The 24,633-nt window shown below is 33.3% G+C and overlaps 1 protein-coding gene across 11 annotated transcripts in view; it reads left to right on the plus strand.

Annotated features, from left to right (window-relative positions):
- NAALADL2 (N-acetylated alpha-linked acidic dipeptidase like 2) overlaps positions 1–24,633 on the plus strand; it is a 1,498,179-nt gene that overhangs the window by 1,258,368 nt on the left and 215,178 nt on the right. For 10 of the 11 annotated variants that reach the window (XM_061168361.1, XM_061168362.1, XM_061168363.1 and 7 more), the window contains one exon: positions 9,962–10,057. In XM_061168361.1, the coding sequence (XP_061024344.1) occupies positions 9,962–10,057 (96 nt within the window). Of the gene's footprint in view, positions 1–9,961; positions 10,058–17,219; positions 17,927–24,633 lie in introns of those variants that run through there. The other variant, XM_061168369.1, reaches the window with a different exon arrangement.

Below are 24,633 nucleotides of genomic sequence, written 5' to 3' on the forward strand. Positions count from 1 at the left end.
TAAGTGTGTGGATTAAATTAGGTGGTTATGTATAGGGTGCTTCTATACAGAAAGTGCTGATTCTATCTTTTTCATTCCAGGTCATGCTTATTAACTGCCAACTATATATATATATATATATATATATATATATTTTAAAGTGTGTGCACAATGATTTTGTCTAGTTCAACACCCACTAAATCTACATGGACTAAGTATTTTAAATGGCTGTTTCTGGATAAAAATGCAGAGGGTATATTTTGGCATGGTAGTGAGTTAAAATTTAGTCAATTCAATTCAGGTTAAAATTGAATTATACATAAAATTTGAGTTTGTTTTTTTTTAATTTTCTTCACGTCTGTCTGCATGCTAACATTGTCTTCCACTATGTATATATAACCTGCCCTCGTTTCATCTTTTTTTTAAACCAATGGCTATATACTAACAATTCTAATTTCTGGGTAATTTTAGGGAGCTTTGAATTCCTTTCCTTTAAGACTGTGATCTGTTTATTTCCCCAATATTTTCTGGCATTTTAAAAAATCTCTATCTTCTGCATGCTTTCTCTTAAATTAAAAATATATCTTTAGTCATGTCTAAAACACAACAAATACACTTTTCCTTGATTTGTTTACTCTCTAGAGTTACTGGTCAGTTTTTCCAACTTTCCAGTCTAATTTTATTTTCCAGAGAGAATAATGTAGTTAGTTCATAACTGATAATTCCTCTTTTTTCTTCTGAAATTTATTCTCTCAACTGATTGCATTGTCTCCTGTGTTCATGAATCCACAGAGAAACCCACCATGCCACCACCACCAAAGAACACCAGGAGTCTCTGAAATTCTATTTCCAGTTAATAATTTTTATCTAACTGTATTTCTTCACTTCCTTTGAAGCATTGATAATAGATTGTTACTTCCTAAGCAGTCTTTATCTTTTTGACTCCCATGAACTCACACTCACATGGTTATCTTTACATTTCTGTGATGATTCCATCTATAATGTCTTCATGGGTCGTCTTTTTATTCTTCCACCACTTAAATATCAATGTCATTCAGAGATGCCACTGATAATCAATGTCAATTGTCATTCAGATATCTGTGGCTACACTCAGTATACTTCTAAGGCTACATGTGGTCCACTTTACATTTTAATTACCATGTACATGCTTCTCAAAGTATTATCATCTTTAGTTCACAATTTAATCTTGAACCAAATTGGTCTTGAATGATACAATCACTCGTTTACTGGGTAACATCATATGGATATCCACAAACACATCACCTCCAATGTTTGTCACTCATTTTATCAAATCTAGAAATACTTGCAATCTTGACTCCTTTTTAAGGTTTCTAATCCAATTAACTGAAAAGTATTACCAATTTTATCTCAAACATTTATCAAACATATCTATTCCTCTCTATTTCTCTTTCCACTGTCCTGGCTTAACCTCTGACTCTTTCTCACTTTATTACTGCAATAGCCTTCTGTCTGTACTCCCTGTTTCCACAATTTCTCTCTTAAATGTATCCCCCACATATGTATCAGTGTATCCCTATCCTGAGTGCACACTTGAAAATATCACTTACTCTCACAAAAATAAACTCAAAATGGATTAAAGATCTAAATGTAAGACCAGAAACTATAAAACTCCTAGAGGAGAACATAGGCAAAACACTCTCCGACATAAATCACAGCAAGATCCTCTATGACCCACCTCCCAGAATATTGGAAATAAAAGCAAAACTAAACAAATGGGACCTAATGAAACTTAAAAGCTTTTGCACTACAAAGGAAACTATAAGTAAGGTGAAAAGACAGCCCTCAGATTGGGAGAAAATAATAGCAAATGAAGAAACAAAGGATTAATCTCAAAAATATACAAGCAACTCCTGCAGCTCAATTCCAGAAAAATAAATGACCCAATCAAAAAATGGGCCAAAGAACTAAACAGACATTTCTCCAAAGAAGACATACAGATGGCTAACAAACACATGAAAAGATGCTCAACATCACTCATTATTAGAGAAATGCAAATCAAAACCACAATGAGGTACCATCACACGCCAGTCAGGATGGCTGCTATCCAAAAGTCTACAAGCAATAAATACTGGAGAGGGTGTGGAGAAAAGGGAACCCTCTTACACTGTTGGTGGGAATGCAAACTAGTACAGCCACTATGGAAAACAGTGTGGAGATTCCTTAAAAAACTGGAAATAGAACTGCCATATGACCCAGCAATCCCACTCCTGGGCATACACACTGAGGAAACCAGATCTGAAAGAGACACGTGCACCCCAGTGTTCATCACAGCACTGTTTATAATAGCCAGGACATGGAAGCAACCTAGATGCCCATCAGCAGATGAATGGATAAGGAAGCTGTGGTACATATACACCATGGAATATTACTCAGCCGTTAAAAAGAATTCATTTGAATCAGTTCTAATGAGATGGATGAAACTGGAGCCCCTTATACAGAGTGAAGTAAGCCAGAAAGATAAAGAACATTACAGCATACTAACACATATATATGGAATTTAGAAAGATGGTAACGATAACCCTATATGCAAAACAGAAAAAGAGACACAGAAATACAGAACAGACTTTTGAACTCTGTGGGAGAAGGTGAGGGTGGGACGTTTCAAAAGAACAGCATGTATATTATCAAGGGTGAAACAGATCACCAGCCCAGGTGGGATGCATGAGACAAGTGCTCGGGCCTGGTGCACTGGGAAGACCCAGAGGAATCGGGTGGAGAGGGAGGTGGGAGGGGGGATCGGGATGGGGAATACGTGTAAATCTATGGCTGATTCATATCAATGTATGATAAAACCCACTGAAATGTTGTGAAGTAATTAGCCTCCAACTAATAAATAAATAAATAAAAAATAATTAAAAAAAAAAAAAGAAAATATCACTTACTCTCTACAAAACCCTCCAGGGATTTCCTATCAGCTACAGAAATGGTTTTCAAACTTTAGCAACTGTAGACTTTAAAAGAGAAGTTTCACATTTTTGTTGTTTTGGTGTTGTTGTTGTTGAGTCATTAATTTATGTCCAGCTCATGACCCCATGGACTACAGTATGCCAGGCTCCTTTGTCCTTCACTATCTTCATAAAGGGAAGGAAACAAGAAAGGGAAATCTGGTCATGAGAATATTAAGAGAGAAGAGGCTGGAAAGAATGGCTCTTTTGTTTCACCGTGTGCCAGGCATTGGGCTGTGCATCTTGTTTAATGTCAGCAAAAATCTCAGTGCTACTGCTGAACCTATTTGCATGGCAGAAATAGAGACACAGACGAGGAGAATGAACTTGTGGACACTGCTGGAGAAGCAGGGTGGGGGATGAGTTAAGAGAGTAACATTGGCATATACTACCATGTGTAAAATAGATAACTAGTGGGAATCTGCCGTGTAACAGAGGGAGCTCAGCTCCGGACTCTGTGATGGCCTAGAGAGCTGGAATGAGGTCACGGGAGGAAGGCTCAACAAGGAGGGAATGTGTGTATGTTGTTGTTGTTCAGTCACTAAAGCATGTCCGATTCTTTGCAACACCATGGACTGCAGTACACCAGGCTCCTTTGTCCTTCACTCTCTCCCAGAGTTTGCTCAAATTCATGTGGAATGAGTCAGTGATGCTATTTAGTATGCAAATGCAAAATTTTAGTAGTTTAAATTTCAAAACCCTGACTCTTGGTTATATAGAAAAGCAATTCCTGGCAAGCATGATAAAAATAAAAAACCATCCAGTATTAGTGTAGTCCTTTTCTCCTTACTGAGTATTTATATGATTTGTTATTTTGCTTGATCCTGACATGAACTTTCTCAGATTAGGAGGGCAAATATATTTACATTTCAACTTTGTAGAGGAAATTTCTGAGAGATTAATTACTCAAGTTTGCCTGACAGTTTTAGACTATTTTAATAAGAAGAGAATCTCTAGTCTTAAAAGGTTTGTGTCATAGTGATAAAAACAGAACTATAACAAAAATATAATAAATGATAAGTAAAAATCAAATACAAAATGATAGGAAAAGATGACAGGAAAAAATATGAATTCTGATGGGTTTTCAAGGATCAAGAAAAACAATTATAGAAAGAAGCCTGATAAACAGATAAAGAAAAAGAAAGAAAAAACACTCCAGGCTGAAGAAATGGCACAATGGGACAGAGATAGTGAAGGTAAGGATAGATTTAAGGTTGGATAAATCAACTGCTGTGACTTAACCAGCAGCTGTATGGAAATCATGCAAATGAGCTTAAGGGAAAGAAAGACTTGTTTAAAGATGAAAGAAGATAGGTTGTGAAATATACTAATGAATTTGGACTTGCATCTACAGACAATAAGGACCATAGTTTGGGTGGAAGTATTAAGTAACTGTATTATGGCAGCAAATAAGAAATTATAGAGAATTGTCTACACCTATGGATTAGAAGGAAATTGGCTAGTGTAGTTCTGAGGTACTAAGGGTGAAACAAATTGGAATTGGGTATAGCATACAATTTCACATTTGGGCAAAATGTGGGTATTATGCTATTATCCGAGATAAGAAATGAAGGTGACAGTGGAGGAACATATGCTCATGATTTGGACTATGAGTTGATGAGTCTGAAAGATCTTGCAGAAAAAAATGATGAGCTAAAAGCAAGAATTTAGCTAAAGTTTTGGGAACTATCAATCTGAGATTGGTTGTTGAAGCCAGGAAAGTAGACCAAACCACCTAGGTAGTCTATGAAAATAGAAGACTATACAGACCACCTAGAAACATTAAAGGCTCAAAAATGAAAAGAGAATCCAGTTATAGGTAGAAAATTATACATAGAGAAATAGCAGAGTCAAATCATGGACTTTAGGGAAAAGAGTTGAAAGAAGGAAGGTATGTTGAATATTGTTAAATGTTACAGAAAGGACGTTTAAGTTAGAGACTGGGGAGAAGAATTGAATTTCAAACGAGATCCTGGATAGCCTTTTCTTATCACTATCCCTTCTTATGTAGTATTTTTACTATGATCTCCATACCTACACAAGTAAGTTTTGCATATCTTGGTTTACTTCTTCGTTTCAGTCTATCAATGAATTTTTCTAAACAGAAGTGCTCTCTAAATGGTTAAGGGTGTTTTACTTCCCTCTCTTCATCAACAGACGGGAGCTACTATCAAACAGCCATCACTCACAGTTAATGTGATAGCAGGGAAAACTTTCACAATGAATATATCCTGTTTTAAAAAATCTTTTCATTACTTTTTTATGTCAGGATATGCAAAAACTTGTTCATAAATGATGATTATTACATTCATATATACATGAAAAAGAATGGTAGGGTCTTAATATTTTCAGACAGTGATGTTTGATCTATTATGGACTCAAATCCCATTAAATTAAACTCCATGAGGTTAAGGACTATATTCTGTATTTAGTGTAGTACTTGACATATAGTAAGTGTTAGAAGCATATTTTTTTAAATGATTTAAAAAATGCACTAGAAAGAAAGAATGATATGAATCATATGCAAGAGGCAGGTGAAGGAACAAGATAGAGAAGGGAGTTATATTAGAGAATAAGACATATATGGATGATTTAAATCAATATGTTCTGCTTTTGAATAATTGAAAGTTCAATAAAACCTAATTAATTATAATTCCCAATTTATATTCTTATGGGATCATTCAGTTTGAGGCTTGCTGGTATTTTAATTTTGTGCTATTTATGAAGTCTTAAATATACTAATAAGATAAAATTAATTTAAGAAGTTTATTTACAACTACTCTTGGGGCAAACTTTTTAAGGACTTCAAGTTAAATTATTAAATGACAATGAATGCCACAAATTGTCCATGTCATACTTTCACTAAAATCAATTCAAAGATATCTCCATGCAAATTGTACACTTTCTCTGAGGATCATAGAGTCTTTGGATTTCCTTTAGTTCAGCATCCTACCATAATCACTACCACATCATTACCACTCTCATCATTATTATTATGATATGTATTGTTTTTAGCAATGTCATCAATGCCATTAACATAGTGTTTCCTATTAGCAGGCTTTGACTGTTCACAACATCTCTGTGAAGTATGTAAATCTCCAAAATTTCTTAGCCTCTGTAACTAATCCTTTAGAGATTAAGATGCCATAGAACTATGGCAAATCAAAATTTTAACCTGATTCTATATTGACTGCCCAAAATACCAAAACAAAACCCAATTGACAGACAAAATTAAATGTATTATACTTATTGTAGTAAAGAAGAATACCACCTTTACTGAGTTTATTGGTTTCCTAGGCCTGAATAATAAAGCATTAGAGATTGAGTGACTTAAACAACATAAATATATTGTCTTGACAGTTCAAGGTTTTATCAGAGTTAGTTTCTTCTGAAGTCTGTGACAGAGAATCGGTTCCAAGTCTCTTGCTTAGCTTCTGGTGCTTTTGGGACACTCTTTGTATTTCTTTGGCTTGTAGACACATAGCTCCAATCTCTGCCTTCATGTTCACATGGCTCACTCCCTGTCTACAAATTTGTCTCTAAATTTCCTTTTCTATATAAAGACACTAATCATATTGTGGTAGGGACCCACTTTACTTCAATATAACCTCATTCTAATTTAATTATATATGCAATGACTTATTTCCCAATCAGACCATGTTCTGAGGTACTAAAGGCTAGGACTTCAACATATGAGTTATTCAACCCATAACAGAGAATCTTAGTAGTCTCTTAGAATGGGGGGGGAGGTTAGGAGAGAGCATTTATGATTTATTGTAAGCCTCAGTTGTGTGGTTTTATGGCAGGTCTTAAAAAGTGGAGTGCTGGTTGGAACTGGGCAGTTTCTAAAATTAGTTTTAGAATGGCAAGCAAAATGAGGAGAGGAACATAGACAAGTTTTGATAAATAAGCTATTAGTCTTGATAGGTAAACTCTTATTGATTGATTCATGGTCTAATCCAAAAATGCATGTATGCTAGAGCAAACAACTAAATAACTTAAAAAAAAAGCATAGTATTGTTCAAAATAAGGAGTGAAGAATATGCTTGATCACAGAATTATTTAACATATGGAGACTTTTAATTATGTTGGTTTCGCTTCTCATCTGTATGGTTTCCAAGTCTATCAACTATATCATCCTAACTTTCTTTCCCACCATTGATAGATTCCAAAGTAATTTGTTCTACTGCTGGATTGACCTAATAAATAGTTTTAACAGAATTCAGATAAAATTTGTTACCCTGTGTGGTCATTGTTGGTATAGACTAGATTTAATCTCATTCCCATGATAAAATTTCAAAAACTTACCTATTTACCATCTTGCTTTTTTCTATCATCTCCATAAGTACTTATATCCTGTCCTAAGACATATTTTTTCTAGACAAGTAACTATAGTTACTTCAGGTTTTCAAATAAAACTTATATGTAGATAATAATAATTTCATAATATACTTACAATGTTAATAACTACAAGAGCATTGAGGTAGTGTCTTAGCTGCTATAACAATTTCAGCTGCTATAACAAAGTATCAGAGACTGAGTGGCTTATAAACAACAGAAATTTATTTCTTAAATTCTGGAGGCTGGAAGTTCAAGATTAGAGTGCCAGCATGGTTGGGTAGTATCACTATGAACAAAGCTAGTGGAGATGTTGGAATTCCAGTTGAACTATTTCAAATCCTAAAAGATGATGCTGTGAAAGTGCTGCACTCAATATGCCAGCAAATTTGGAAAGCTCAGCAGTGGACACAGGACTGGAAAAGGTCAGTTTTTATTCCAATCCCTAAGAAAGGTAACGTCAAATAATGCTCAAACTATGGCACAATTGCGCTCATCTCACACCCTAGTAAAGTAATGTTCAAAATTTTCCAAGCCAGGCTTCAACAATACGTGAACCATGAACAACCAGATTTTCAACCTGGTTTTAGAAAAGGCAGAGAAACCAGAGGTCAAATTGCCAACATCTGTTGGATCATCAAAAAAGCAAGAAAGTTTCAGAAAAATATTTATTTCTGCTTCATTGACTATGCCAAAGACTTTGACTATGTGGATCACCACAAACTGTGGAAAATTCTTAGAGATGGGAATACCAGAGTACCTGACCTGCCTCTTGAGAAAGCTGTATGCAGGTCAGGAAGCAACAGTTAGAACTGGACATGGAACAACAGACTGGTTCCAACTCAGGAAAGGAGTACCTCAAGGCTGTATATTGCCACCCTGCTTATTTAACTTATATGCATAGAACATCATGAGAAACACTGGGCTGGATGAAGCACAAGCTGGAATCAAGATTGCTGGGAGAAATATCAATAACCTCAGATAGGCAGATGGCACCACCCTTGTGGCAGAAAGTGAGGAAGAACTAAAGAGCCTCTTGATGAAAGTGAAAGCGGAGAGTGAAAAAGTTGGCTTAAAGCTCAACATTCAGAAAACTAAGATCATAGCATCTGGTCCCATCACTTCATAGCAAATAGATGGGGAAACAGTGGAAACAGTGTCAGACTTTATTTTTTGGGGCTCCAAAATCACTGCAGATGGTGATTGCAGCCATGAAATTAAAAGACACTTACTCCTTGGAAGGAAAGTTATGACCAACCTAGACAGCATATTAAAAAGCAGAGACATTACTTTGTCAACAAAGGTCTGTCTAGTCAAGGCTATGTTTTTTCTAGTAGTCAAGTATGGATGTGAGAGTTGGACTATAAAGAAAGCTTTGCACCAAAGAATTGATGCTTTTGAACTGTGGTGTTGGAGAAGACTCTTGAGAGTCCCTTGGACTGCAAGGACATCCATCCAGTCCATCCTAAAGGAGATCATTCCTGACTGTTCATTGGAAAGACTGATGTTGAAGCTGAAACTCCAATATTTTGGCCATCTAATGTGAAGAGCTGACTCATTTGTAAAGACCCTGATGCAAGGAAAGATTGAGGGCAGAAGAAGGGGATGACAGAAGATGAGATGGTTGGATGGCATCACCGACTCAATGGACAAGAGTTCAAGTAAACTCTGGGAGTTGTTGATGTATAGGAAGTCCTGGCTTGCTGAAGTCCATGTGGTCACAAAGAGTCGGACACAACTGAGTGACTGAACTGAACTGAACTGATGGTCAGTAAAGGCCCTCTGCCAGGTGGCAGAATTCTTGTTTTATCTCATATAAAGGACTAAGGAGCTCTGTGAGGTCTCTTTTATACGGACACTAATCCCAATTATGAGAAGAGAACCCTCATGATCTAATCACATCCTTAAGGCCCCACCTCCTAATACCATTACTTTGGAGATTAGTATTTCAGCATATGAATTGGGGGGAGGGCAATAAATATTCAGACCATAATGGACTATCAGCCCCGTATGACTTCTTGCAATCTGAATTTTGTCTATACCTGCAAGTACAAAATAATTAATACAGTATCTTGATTTATTTCAACCATCTTAACTCTAAGTGTCTCATACAACATGTTATACGTTATCAGCAACGCATAACCTCATGAGTTCATTCTCTCTAAAATATATCTTACTATAGTTTTGAAGTTTTGCAATATTTATAATATTATGCACCTCATTGCCAAGACTTTGTTTCATTCAAAAGCATTCTGTTCTACTAGCCTTTAAGCATAGAATTTAATGCTTGCTTAAAGAATTAAATTGCAAAACCATATCTGAAAGGGGTTTCAGATATGGTTTTGCAGTCAAGGTATCTTACTCTGTAATAAGTTTTGCAATTCCTCCCCCACCCCTTTTTATGAAATGCAAATAATGATATTTTCTGAGAAAGAAAACATCCTTTGATAAATACGAATAATGTTGAGTTATAGAATCTGCTTATTTTAGTTTATGAATATCTCATGATTAATTAGATCAGTAGAATGAAACTCAACAGTCAACAGAAACCTTGACACAATTTACAGTCTTTTTGTAGCTTTAAAGAAAATCCAGTAAGCACTTGAAAAACAAAATCAATGAAGAGTTTATAATGCTTATTTTCTGGTTTTCCACAGGGTCCAAGTTTTCTCTCTGAGGCTCTTTTTCCTAAACATGCAACAAAAATTGAAGAAATGGATCCTTTTTTCAATCTTCATGAGACCATTACCAAGGTAAGAGAGGAATGTATTCATGAAAAAGTTGAAGTTTTGTTCTTTCAGTTAGCAAATGGAGGAAAGGAAAATAGCCATTCAAGAGAAATCTATATATATTCATTTTTAGAGTATACTAGAAAGGATTTTAAGTATCTCCTATTATTTTACTATGGAGTAAAGATAAGCAATTCTATCAAGATCAAACAGGCCAATAACTGATGATTATATTAAAAAATCAATTCTTTTTCTAATTGAGGTATAGTTGATGCAGTATTATGTAAGTTATATGTATACAATAGTAATTCAAAATTTTAATGATTTTACTCTATTTATAGTTGTTATAAAATATGGGTTATATTCCTTGTGTTATACAATACATCCTTGTAGCTTATTTTATACATTAAAGTTTGTATCTTGTACTTCCCTGCCCTTTTATCCACCTTCCCAGTTCCTTCTCCCCACTGGTAATCACTAGTTTGTTCTCTATATCTGTGAGTTAACTTCTTTTTTGAATTCACTAGCATGGAGTATTTTTTCAATTCCACATATAAATGATATATAGTGTTCATCTTTTCCTGTCTGATGTATGTCACTTAGCACAATGTCCTACAAGTCCAGCCATGTTGATGCAAATAGCAAAATTTTATTCTTTCTGTATGGTTGAGTAGTATCTCATTTTATATATACTACCAAAATAGATTCTTAATAAAATTCTTAATCTGAAACTAGACTTGTGGTATATTCTCAAGTATACTTCCTTTACCTCAGATTAAGGATAATACAAAATGAGTCTTTGAATTTCTATATCTTCAAAGATTTGTTCCAATATTTAAGGTGCATTGTTCATTTTGATACTTCGTTGTTGCAGAAAAAAATGACCCTTTTACTTAAATAAAAAGTTAGATGCATTTATACTAATGGATTCTCTTCTATGATGCTTATATACATGTTTATGGTAAATACTTGACTTTGAGTTTATAGAATGAAGAAAATTAAATTCTACAGTGTGGAACAAATAAGTCTAATGTTCCGAGAACATATAACATCATGTGAATTTTTGCATTTACCAACTATTGATTTAACCAATTATAGCCTGCCTTTGGGAGATAGAGTTTGAACAGAATATTGATATTTCAGTATGCTTAAAATAATCTATATTTATATATGCTTAGATAAAATATTGAGTCATTCTTACATCTTCTTAGTGAAATTTTACAAGGCTCTTTTTATGCTTTAGAAAGAGGAATTGTGGTATAACAACTGGACTCAACGAGTGGCAATAGAATGAATTCAGAATACCAAAACTAAATTCTAGGTACCCTGGCATTTAAAAGATGTGTGCATTTATTTTTTTCTGAACTTTTAAAATAAGTAAAATTTTGACCACACTTTACGTAAAATTCTCCTAAGCTCAAGATTTCTAAATTTAACTACATTTATAATTATTTCCTTACTAGTTTGATCTAGTTCCTTGTGTTAGTTTTGAATATATCCATCATCCAATCATTCATTGTTACTTGGATACAGTAAGATAGAAGGGGCCCCCAAATAATAAGTCCTTAGCATTTAAAATCTTACCTGTAAAAAAAAAAAATCTTACCTTTATTCCTGATATGCAAAGGGAGAAAGAAAAATACATATCTGTTATATATATATATATATATATATATGTATATCTATGTAAATATATATATATCTATATATATTTGGGTGAGGAGGTGTGTATGTGTTTATAGGTATGTGTATATTTGTTCAAATGTTATGGGTACTTAGAGCCTAAGTTTATTTACTTATTTTTAAGTAAAGCATTAGAGGATTTTTAGGGCAATGAAACAATAATATTTTCTCCATTTTTTCTGCTTTTCTCTGCATCAGGAAATTCATAAACTTTTATAAAAAGGGAAATTTGAGACTGTATTGATATCAGATATATAATGAGATGATTTCACTTCTAACATGTGAAATCCCCAGTGATAGAAAATTCTAAGGTTTAGATTTTAGATGTAAAAACACGCATTGATTATTGTCATGTGAGATCTCAGCCACCCTTCACTTCCTGAGAGAATGTTAGGAAGCAAGAATGACTGGGTGAGGAAGGGAGTAGGCAAGCATAGAGCATGGCCGGAGCATATAAATATGAGATCAGTACCTAGAATGAAACAGAGAATGAGAGACTAGTTGAGTGAAGACAGAAATTTATACACAGACATGGTACCTGTTCTACAGGTATTTTAAAATGTATTTCTTGTGCACGCTAATGATTAACCCGTTAGATGGATGGTGAAAAAAAGTCTATGAAAAATTAAAACCTACTTAAAGTGCAGAATCAGTGTTCTGTGACACTTTTTTAGGGACCACACATATTTACCTAACATTGACACTGTTTCCTCAGCCACTATTACCTGTGGTAACCACTGGTGGTGTAGACATAGGCCAAGGGAAGAATTGTGCTTCAGAAGTTCAGTCTTACCTCACCATTATAAGAACTTGTAGAGCCATAAAACAAAGCATTTATAGGTACTTTTTAAAAAAATCATATTTTCTTTGATCAACAACAAAATGAAAGTACAAATATAGAGGGATTGACTAGAGCACAAAACTAGGAAATATGGATTTTAATTCTGCCTTGGTTCCCAATTTATGTTATTTAGTAGAACTTTATTTTCTACATCAAAAAGAAGTATACTCATAATGATTTCCTCACTAGGATTCTGTGAAACTGAAAAGATGGTGTGTACATTTCTCTGGAAATGCAATACATATATAATTGAGTATAATTATTGATGTTAATAAATAATAGTGTTAATGTCTTCTACGTAGTCCCTTACCTGAATTTTTTTCATCTAGCTTTTCCTTTAAATATGAAAATAAACAATAAATTAGACATGAAAATATATAACTAAATTAATTAATTAAATGCTGAGAATATATTAATAAGTTAATGTGTACAAATGGAGTATAAAATTTCATTTGTGAAGGGTTGAGGTCTTTAGAATATTTTGTTTTAGTAGCGATAATAGTGGTATTATCACAGAGTATATCACATGTTCGGTATACTGCTATTTCACATAGTAGTGTATTATTATAATAGCACTGGATTTTTAACAAAAAAGATACAGATAGGTATAAATTCTGTTACTGCCAATTATGGAAATAATATGAAATCTGAGGAACGCTTTGTAAAATGATAAAGCACCGCTATTATTGATATTATATCACTACTAAACCATTTTCAAGAAATCAGAAGTAATGGAAATATTGAAGATACTAGTCCTTATTCTCCCAGCGGAAATTTTAACTTGATACACACCACTATAACACAGCCATGTATTTAATGTTATCTAGTTAAATAAATACAATAAATACATCTTATACAAATATTCATGTAATACAATCTGTTATTTTTTTCCAGATTAACTGCACTCTAGACCTTTCTTTTCACAAATATAATTTATGTCAAATTAAATTAAAATTTCTAAGTATTAAAAAGTTACTAATTTATCATTGGTGCTTTTTTGAATTAAGACAAATAATAAATAAATGACACTTATACATGGGATGCGAGTTGTGAGTTGAATCCTGGTTTTCCAATGTATCCTGTAGTTCTTTTTTAAAAAAAGAAGTGTTTTACAAGTTTGAATTTATCTTGGAATTTTTCTTTTTGTTATAAAGCATAAAACCTAGGAAAATAATAAATGGGGCTCACTATTGATGCCAAAATATATAATTTATCATGGCTTCAGCAACAGTCAAGGGTACAGTATAAAACCCGCCGAGGGGACACATCGTACATCAATGTTGAAGATGTTTTTCTTATCCTCTATAATTACCTTAAAAATAGCATTTGTTTTTTTTAATTTATCATAGAAGCCAAACTAATTCTTCCAGAGACTAAACATAAATGAAATGCCAATATAAATCTTAGCTGCTTAATCTTTAAATAAATGAATAAAAATCACCATGGATTTATCTTTTGAAATAGGCTTATTTCTCCTTCTACACTTAGGAATTTTCTCATTATATTTCTAAATCTTTAACATAGCTGATAAAATGCTATTAGTTATCTAAGCATTCTATTAATTGTAGCTTATTATAAGCCAAGGATGTAGCAAAACACTTAAAATACAAAACAATTTACATACAGGAATGGGTCCAAGGTAAGCAAAATATTTCAATATAATTACTAAACAATATGATAGTAATATGGACAAAGAATGGGAGAGGGGAGGATGATGCTTTTACCTCTAAGTGATTTTACCTCTGGCTAAAAGACTCGGGCTTCCCTGATGGCTCAGAGAGGAAAGAATCCGCCTGCAATGCAGGAGACCTGAATTTGATCCCTGGGTTGGGATAATCACCTGGAGGGGAGTGAATGGCAACCCACTCCAGTGTTCTTGCTTGTAGAATCCTGATGGACAGAGGAACCTCACAGGCTACAGTCCATGGGATCGCAAAGAGTCAGACATGACTGAGTGATTAGGCACAGCACAAGAGATTTGAAGAATTCACCAGAGAATTGATGTTTGAGGAATTTAAGAATCCCAATTTTATCTTAATATCAATGAATTTCCCCCAAGAGTTCTTTAAAGAGCTGGTTGTTGTTAGTAATATGTGAGAAATGATGTTATGTATTTTAGAAAACAGAAGGTAGATTTGAAAGTCATTTCTAAGACTAAATGACAGGATACATGATTTACTAGATATGAAACATGAAGCAGAATGAATAGTAAAGGATCCTTTGAATAGTTCTATCTTGGACAAAGTTAGTGTTATGGAACTAATTAAACTGTGGGCTGGCCTGAAAAAAGTGATAATGAGTTTGATGTTGGATATGTGGAATATTGGATGCTATAAGACATTCAAAGGAAGCAGTGGGACATGTGAGGTTTGAGTTCAGAAAGAATTAGGATCTAGAAATGCATTATCTGATATAATCACCACTAGTCACAGGTTGATTTAAATTTAATTAAAATAAATCATATTAGATTAGGGTTTTGTTTTTTCCATCTCATTAACCACAATCCTCATGTTTAGTGATTACATATGGCTAGTGACTACGGCATTGAGTAGCATATGTTATGGAACATTTTGATCATCACTTATGATTCAGGTGGTGTTACCCAGACGGTACTCATAATGAGGACCAACTGCAAAATGGAGAGGACTAATGATCCAAGGTAGAATGTTTCATGGAATCTACAGGGAGACAATACTATAAGAAGGAAGAAATGTTCAAAAGCATATCCACCCACCACCTTGCACCCATTAAAATGGCTAACATCAAGAGACAAAACAAAGCAGAAAATAACAAGTGTTGGTGAGGATCTGGAGTAATCAGAACCCCTGCGAACTATTGGTGGCAATGCCAAATAGTAGTACTGCTGTGGAAAACTCAAAAATTTAAAAATAGAGTTACTACGTGATCCACCAGTTCCACTTCCGGGTATATACCTCAAGGAATTGAAAGTGGCATCTTAAAAAGATATTTGTTTACTCCTTATTGACAGTATCAATAGCATTATTCAAATTAATTAAATATGGAATCGACCTAAGTGCCCATAGACAGATGAATGGATAAGAAACCTGTGGTGTGTACATACAATAGAATATTATTCAACTTCTAAAAGATAGGAAACTCTGACATTTGTTACAACATGAATAAACCTTGAGGGCACTATGTTAAGTAAAATAAGTCAGTCACAAAAAGAAAAATACTGTATGATTCCACTTACATGAGACTCCTAGAAGACATCGTAATCAGAGAAACAGAAGGCAGAATGGTTTTTCAGAAGCAAGAGGGGAGATGGAGTGGAAGTTACTATTTAATTGGATATAGAGTTTCAGTTTCAAAACATGAAAAGAAATATGGAGATGGATAGATTATACATCATGAATATATTTAATACCACTGAACTATACATCTAAAAGCAGTTAAGATGGTAAATTTCATGTTGTGTATTTTTACCACAATTTTTTTTTTCTTTTACTGGAGAAGAAATATATTTCCTCATTCACTATAACTTTTGAATCAATTATTTGGACATTTAAAATTGTTTTTCACTTCATTTATGCCTGCTCCTCTGTTCTCTCCTATTATCCACAAATAGGTTCCATAAAAAGCTCCACACATCTTGATATCCCTTACTTTGATCTACTTTTACTTGATATAATACCCTCTAGGAAATGGCAACCCACTCCAATTCTTGCTTGGAGAATCCCATGGACAGAGGAGCCTGCCAGGCTACGGTCCATGGTGTCACAAAGAATCAGACATGATTGAGCGACAAAGCACATTTATTTTATATATTTGGGGATTTAATATATTTTGTTATCATTTTATTGCTAAAATTTTGCCATAATAGATATTCAATAAATGATGAATGATGGCTTGTATTTTAAACAAGACAAAAACACTATAGCTATGTTTACAAGACAAGAGCTTTAAAATCAAATGTGAATATAGAGCATTTGAGTGTCAGAGAAAATGTACTACCTATAATATTATTGAATTAATAGTGCTTTTCTTCTGGAACCCTAAATTTTCCATGTTATATTTTAAAACCTCTGAGCATCCAACAAAACAGAAAAATACTTTATACATGTAGTACCATGGAAACCAGCAAATGACCTAATTCTGCTTATGAGCTTCCTCCAGAAATATCAGCTTATTCTTTCATTGTTTTTCCCACCTTATTTAAGTAAAAAAACAAGAAGTTCTTTTATTCTTAATTAGTATACATTATGTAATATTAATATATTATTAGTAGTATATGGTTTCAAAATATTCTTAAATGGATATACATTTCTTCTTTTTTTATTGATGTCAAAATAGAATCTTTTACTAAAATTATTTGGACAATGTCCCGAGAGAAAACAGTAGGAGTCATATAATATTTATTTCCATTATATATATAGAGAAAGTTTCATAGTGAGATTGTATTGCAGAGTAAGGCAGTTTTTGTGTAAATCCTAAAAATTAAGGCAATAATTCTTATAGTTTATATTCTATCAATATAGTTGCATTTGCCCTTACTTAGAGCTATGAATTTAAGCTCAGTTTTGCAGTCATGTGCATAAAGGCTAATGGTTGTTTCCTCAGTGATAAAAAATATTTAAATAATTCAAAATTTTAACCATTTCTGTTAATATTAATTACATTTGACTGTTTATCTTCATTTAGAAATGATTAACCAGAATCGCTTTGATTAATGGAGTCATAGTCTGCTAACGGGGCCTTCCCAGATGACTTAGCAGGCAAAGAATCCACCTGCAATACTGGAGACACAGGTTCTATCCCTGGGATGGGAAGACACCCTGGAGAATGGAATGGCAACCCACTCCATTGTTCTTGCCTGAAACATTCCATGGTTTAATTTTAAAAACAAGATTTGAAAATATGAATCTACAGGTATCTTTAAAAGTCATTATTAAAGTATAGTTGTACCAGTTGTTATAATATTGATTCTTATAGCATGGTAGCTAAAAACTTAAAAAACCCTACTTGTAACTAAAGAATATAGAGGCAAACTAAAATACAGAATGATTTTATTTCTCTTGAGATATAATTCTCAGCTCTAGCTTAAAAATATAGCTCCATAGTTGTGTATAAAGTAAGAGGAAAAGGATGAGACCAAATATTTTTTATTCATTTTCTTGAATTTCAAAGGCATGTTGTATTCATGAGCTAATAGAATTTCTGGTATAGTTCTTTAAATGCTTAGAAAACCTGGCTATGATTTCCAATCCAAATGAGCAAATCTGATTGTCTTCCAAGTACCTCTAATGTTTTGATACATTATTTGGATAAAATATGAGATTATTGTATCCTATTTAGTAGAACAAACAAAATGATATTCTTTAATCCTGTTTATGTGTATATCTGAGGTTATTTTGAAACTGCATATTTAAAGCTTTTGTTTTTATCTTCAAAAACTCTGGAATTTTTTTTTTCTGCTATATAAAATTATTGTTACTGGATGCCAAATGTCTCCATAGAGATCTATACTCTATGTGTTTATGCCATGAGCTAAACCAGAAAATATACCAAATAAGTATTTTCAATGCAGAGATTGTACTTTCTAACAAAGAATTCTGGTTAGACCTACTCAAGGGAGATGATGTGATATTGAACCAACTTCTTATACTTTGAATGGGAAATATTACAGGTGTGTATTTTCTTCATAAATGTGTAATTAAACTCAATACCTTCATTTACTAAAGTTGGAGAGTGTACTGTCTATATTTCCTCTTGCCTAGAGAGATTTGGTTTATCGTTTTCCATTATACTGTGCAAATATTATAGTTTCTAAAGTCATGCCTTATATTTATTATGTTTTTCTTTTTCACTTTTATTACTCCAAAGCAAATTATTACACAATATAAACTTGTCAAAATTTGACTCCTTTTTTAAAAAGAAGTTATTCATCAAAGTGTAAGTATTCTGCTCCAACATATTAGAAGTTATTACTGCATATGAAGATAGAAATAACTGGAAAAACTGCTATTCTCTGAGTGTATATATATATATATATATATATATATACATAAAACTGATTTTGGCATATATTTGTTACAGAATATAAATACGCTATTAATATAAGTCAGAATAGGAAGCACTGTGATCACCTGCATACTATGAGTCTTTTAAAGGCAGTGAGCCAACTTTAGGAAGTGTCCTGCAATACTGGAGACATGTTGTATTCATGAGCTAATAGATTTCCAGAAGCAGTAGCCTAAAAGTAACTTTTTTGGTGATAACTTAATGTTGTATGGTTTAAACACAAGCCCTTCTTATTTCAGAAATCTGTTAATATGTAGATAGTGAATTTTAATGTTAATTTCTGCATTTTTCCTCACTTTTAATAAGAGGTTCTTTGTCTTGTCATACCATTCTCGGATAACATCATTTTCAGAGGACTGTAGAATTAAGAGGCAAAGGGCAGAGTAGTTGATGCACAACAAATCAGCCCCGGTAGACAGGTCAAATGTCCTTCCAAAAAGTGCTATTGACACAGAGACTCTGTATAATAAAAAAGTTAAAATCCCTAAGCAATGATCATTTATTAAAAAAATATCTAATATAACACAAGAAGCAAGAAGATTCTGGGCAGTGTACTGGAGTCTGTTATAATGAACTTTGTTCATGATATTGAAATGTTATGGGGACAATACCCACTGCCCCTTTGGGTGACTATAATAAAAGATCCCCTTATGCCTGCACACGTGTGTGCACAGACACACATCACACACACATACAATGTGGTATTAATTTATCAATGATACAGTCTCTCAGTGCTAATTTCTCTCAATATTATTCCTTAGAAAACAGTGAATTACATATGTATGTATGTATACCCTCTTCTCCAGGGAAACCTGAATATCTGCTGTATTTCTAAAAAAAAAATAATCTTTGCACCTGTAAATTCTTCTGCTGTTGGTGTGATATAGAAAATGTCAAAAATAGCTATCTTTTTTTACCACCTAGTAGAGTCATAATTTCAGTTATCCAACAACTGTCTTAAAGAGTTCATAGTAACTGGTATTTTAGGATAGAATGAATGTATTCCACAAGTACGAAAATTTTTATGACATTGAATTGAATTTCAGTAACTGAGCAAAGAATTAGATTTAAAGGAATCAAACAATATTTGTTTGAAGGGAATTGTGATAGATAACAATGTTTACTTTGACTTAATATTTCAATTAAAAAATCAAGATTCAGGACTTATTACATTTGAAATTACAGTGGCCTTGAGGTGTGGAGGTTCTAGTGGTTCTAGTGAGCCTAGTGGAGGTTCAATTAGTCATATTTCTGTATTCAAAAATAAAATAATAATGAACGATCACAATTATGTTCCTGAGTTATCAATAAACAGAATTGTGATCTATATATTTACTGACTTTAAAGAAAACAGGAGAGAGGGTAATCCGTTTTAAAGATATTTGCATCAAAACTTAAAAAGGTACATATCAGAAAGTTTTCATTTACTATTAATAAATACCCATGTGTAAATGTTTAATAAAAATAAAATAATTCTATTTTTTTCATGCAATTGAAACGTCTAGGAGAGGCATTCTTCAGGTGGAAAACAGATCTACTTATCTCTTATCCTCTCAGCTCTGTCCTTCTCTACACTGTACTTCTTACCAGTGGAGTTCTTGTTGTTCAGCCACTAAGTCATGTCCTAATCTTTGCAACGCCATGGACAGCAGTATGCCAGGCTTCCATGTCCTTCACTATCTCCAAAAGTTTTCTCAAACTCATGTCCATTGAGTTGGTGATGCCATCCAATCATCTCATCCCCTGTCATCTCTTTCTCCTCCTGCCTTCTATCTTCCCCAGCATCAGAGTCTTTTCCAATGAGTCAGTTCTTTGCATCAGGTGGCCAAAGTATTAGAGCTTCAGCTTCAACATCAATCCTTCCAGTGAATATTCAAGGTTGATTTCCTTTAGGACTGACTGGTTTGATCTCCTTGCTGTTCAAGGGATTCTCAAGATTCTTCTCCAGCACCACAGTTCAAAGGCATCAATTCTTTGGCACTCAGCCTTCTTTATGGTCCAGCTGTCACATCTGTACATGACCACTGTAAAAACCATAGCTTTGACTATATGGACCTTGGTTGGCAAAGTAATGTCTCTCTTTTTAACACACTATCTAGGTTTGTGATAGATTTTCTTCCAAGGAGTATGTGTCTTTTAATTTCATGGCTGCAGTCACTGCCTACAGTGATTTTGGAGCCCAAGAAAATAAAGTCTGTCATTGTTTCCATTTTCTCCCTATTTGCCATGAAGTGATGGGACCAGATGCCATGATCTTTGATTTTTGAATGATGGGTTTTAAGTCATCTTTTTCACAATCTCCTCTTTCACATTCATCAAGGGGCTCTTTAGTTCCTCTTTACTTTCTGTTACAAGAGTGGTATCATCTGAATATCTGAGGTTATTGATATTTCTCCCAGCAATGTTGATTCCAGCTTGTGCTTCATCCAGCCCAGCATTTCATATAATGTACTCTGCATATAAGGTAAATAAGCAAGGTGACAATATACAGCCTTGACATACTCCTTTCCCAATTTTAAACCAGTCTGTTATTCCATGTCTGGTTCTAACAATTGCTTCTTGACCTGCATACAGGTTTCTCAGGAGATAGGTAAGGTGGTCTTATACTCCCAGCTTTTTAAGAATTTTCCACAGCTTGTTATGGTCCACACAGTCAAAGGGTTTAGCCATGATACAATAATCCTGATAGCAGTTTTTAGTATCATATCTATTCATAATTCTGTCAGAGTAGGAGAAGATTTCTTTTCTGGTGACTTTTTCAGGACAGCAATGATGCTACTTTCTAGAAAGCTTTGGGGTGGTGGTGGAGGGGAAAATCTTATTATTCTAAATTGATCTTATACTTGTGAATAGGGTAATTAATATGCTGACTGGATTAGGCCAGGTTTACATAAACTGATCACAATGGAAAAAGGTTTAAAGTTACCCTGATTAGCTTAGAATAATCTTTCTTTCAGTTGAAACTGAAGTCAATCCCATTCACAATATGTGGCTGATACAAAACAGTATAAATTGCAGAGTAGCAATAATGTTTCAAAGACAACCATCAAATCTGCTACCAATTATAGCAATGTTTTTATCTACAAATTAGTAAGAATTAGTATTTCAGAAAAGGCAAGATCGGTGCTAAGCCATGGAAGCATTTCTGTTAAGTTGCTCTTACTTTGATATGTCTAGTCATTGTAACCACCTGAAAGTCAACAGGAGATGAGGGAGGGAAAAAAAAAAAAAGAGTGAAATGCAGGTGGGAAATAGTCACAAGATGAGTTTGGCTAATGCATTTACTCCCAGTTTCACTGCATCTGATGAAGTATTAATGGAGTTAAGAAAATAAGAAATTCACTGTATTCATGAAGTAAATCTCTTTTCCTGTCCCATGGGTAAACATCCTAAGGAAATCATCATCAGAGTCTTTCCTAATGCATCATCTTGGACAGCCATTATGTATTGATTGGATTCAACATATGAGCTAAACCTATTGGCCAACCTGGATCTAAAATGCTTATCAGTTATGACCCTCTACTTTTAAGGAGGTGACTAGACCCTTAGACCCTTCAAGGAATCACTGATTTAAGAAGCCCCGCTGTGAGAAGCTCTGTTAAGTGAACACACAAATTGAAGTACCCTCAAAACAACTAAGTTTTTTAGAAGGTAACATATATTTATGATATGAAACAGTCTTAAAAATATAAACTATTTTAAGTTACAACCCCTTCCTTCCCTTAAAGAGTTGTTATTCTTGTCAATGATAGAAACATCTGAATGTATTCTTCTATGTATAGCAGGGTATTTCTATTTCATTTTATCGCTTACCCAAGAACTTCATCTTTGAAAGATTTTGTTTACTAAACAAGTGGTAATTAATTCATTTAGACTTATTATTATTTCTCCATTTCAATATTGATGCAGACTTCAACCAATACTCTGTGATTGCCAATGAAATGAAATAACCATATAAATATTGAAACAATATTCACTCTAACGGTTGTTCATTTTTCCTGTTGGCATTTATTCACTCCTTGATTTGATTTCTTATGTCTCAGTCTAAGAGATATTTGATATAAGGCATGGCTATCAGTGATCAGTCTACTGAATAAAACTATAGAATTCCAATTTTAGCAATAGTTTACAAATCCTAAAATTTCTCCTTGTCAATTTTGACAAAAGGAAAAATACTAACATTCAATTTACATTCAACTATACATTTTTATTAAGTGCTTGAAATATTAGTAATAATGTATTTTATAGAATTAAAGATTGAAATATTAGAGATGCATATTTAGGAGCCTGTAGAGATATGACATTAATTCTTATTTGTTCAGGTTGTATTAACAAGTTTAGTACATAAAGGAAAGAGGAGGTGTATAAGAGAAATGTGTGACATGGAATAAAGAGTTACATTGAAAAGGTGTTAAAGTGTATCAGAAAACTTCAGAAGACATGGCAAATGTAAAAAAAAAAAATGTAAAATACATTGGGCTTCCCTCAGCTCAGTCGGTGAAGAATCTGCTAATGAACAAAGTATTTAATTAGTGTATCTTTCATTATTAACTCAAATCATGAAAAATTTTATCTAAATACAAGAAATTTATTAGAAAAATATTCATCACAACTCCTAAGTGCCACCTAATTTATATGCCATAAAGATATTTATTTGATCTAAGTAACTAATTCCCAAATCAATGAAAAGTTAAGAGAGAATGTGCTATTTCTTTTCACATTTTTTACCCTGTTTACTTCCTCAGCAAAGATCCAGATAGATTCAGATACCCTAATGAAATGGTTCACATTTATTTTATTCATGCCCTTCAGAATACCCTAGGGACAAGCTAGCTGCCATTTTCAGATTTTCCTTATTTTGATGAGTTAATTATGAAATCAAGCTGTTTGTCTCCAAGTTGTGTTTGGAAATATGGCCACTGTGCCTTGGGATCTTGTGTCTAAAGTTTTAAAGGTTGCCATGAGATGGCTGTATTTGCTCAATTGGGAACAGAGACACAGATTGTCTCGGTACTAATTTTGGGATCCAAGTGCATTAGCTTTGCATATAGCTACTTCTACAATTAAATTCAAACCATTTTACTTTCAAAATAAATTATGCAACCATTTTCAAGAAACTTAAACAGATTAATAAAAATGTATTATTTGAAGAAATTTAACAAGAATGAGAATCTAGGTATATGCATGGCATTCAGTTATTTTACAAAGGACTCTATCAAAGAAAACCCCTAAACAGAAAATATAATAAAATATCCACTATGTCAGTCAGTAACATGTAGGCAGCTTTGTAGTGAGTTACAATTGTTCATAAATGTACCTTATTTTCTCTAATAGACTATAATTTTTGAAATGTTATTTATCCCTTTTGTCCCACCTTTGAATGCACCATAACACCTAACCTATGGCTTTCACTAATCAGTTATATTAATGAGTTGTTAAAGGTTCGATTAAATAACTAGAATCTCTTTTTCTCTGAAGATCCATTTATTAGCAGGTACTCTGCACCCTGCTTCAGCTACAGCATAAAGCATCATGTTTGCACTAATACAGTGGAGGTTGGGGGTCACAATTAAGTAAGAGAATTAAGAATTGCATGGAGCTTCTCTCTCAAACAGTTGGGCCTATAGACTCCTTCACCTGTTCAAGCTGACTTATCAAACTAGTATTGCCTATAGCAGTTTTTGCAAGTGATACTCTTAAAAGTCATCTTTTCTTTAAAATTTATTTTATTTAAGTGTAGTTGATTTACAATGTGATGTTAATTTCAGATGTACAGAAAAGTGATTCAATTATATATATATATATATGCATTATTATTCATATTCTTTTCCATTATGTTTTAGCATAGGATATTGAAAAAAGTGATCTGTTTTAAACATGGAAAGAATGGAGAACATTTTTTGTGTTTGATAAACTCAATAGTTCTCTTTATGCATAATTAGTGATTTTTATTTTTTTAACATTTCACTTCTTGGATATTTTAAAGTTCTCTCCAATATCAACATTTTCTGAGACTTACACTGGATGTTTTAAA

This window comes from Dama dama, chromosome 19 (genome assembly GCF_033118175.1).
Source record: "Dama dama isolate Ldn47 chromosome 19, ASM3311817v1, whole genome shotgun sequence".
Lineage (NCBI taxonomy): Eukaryota > Metazoa > Chordata > Mammalia > Artiodactyla > Cervidae > Dama > Dama dama.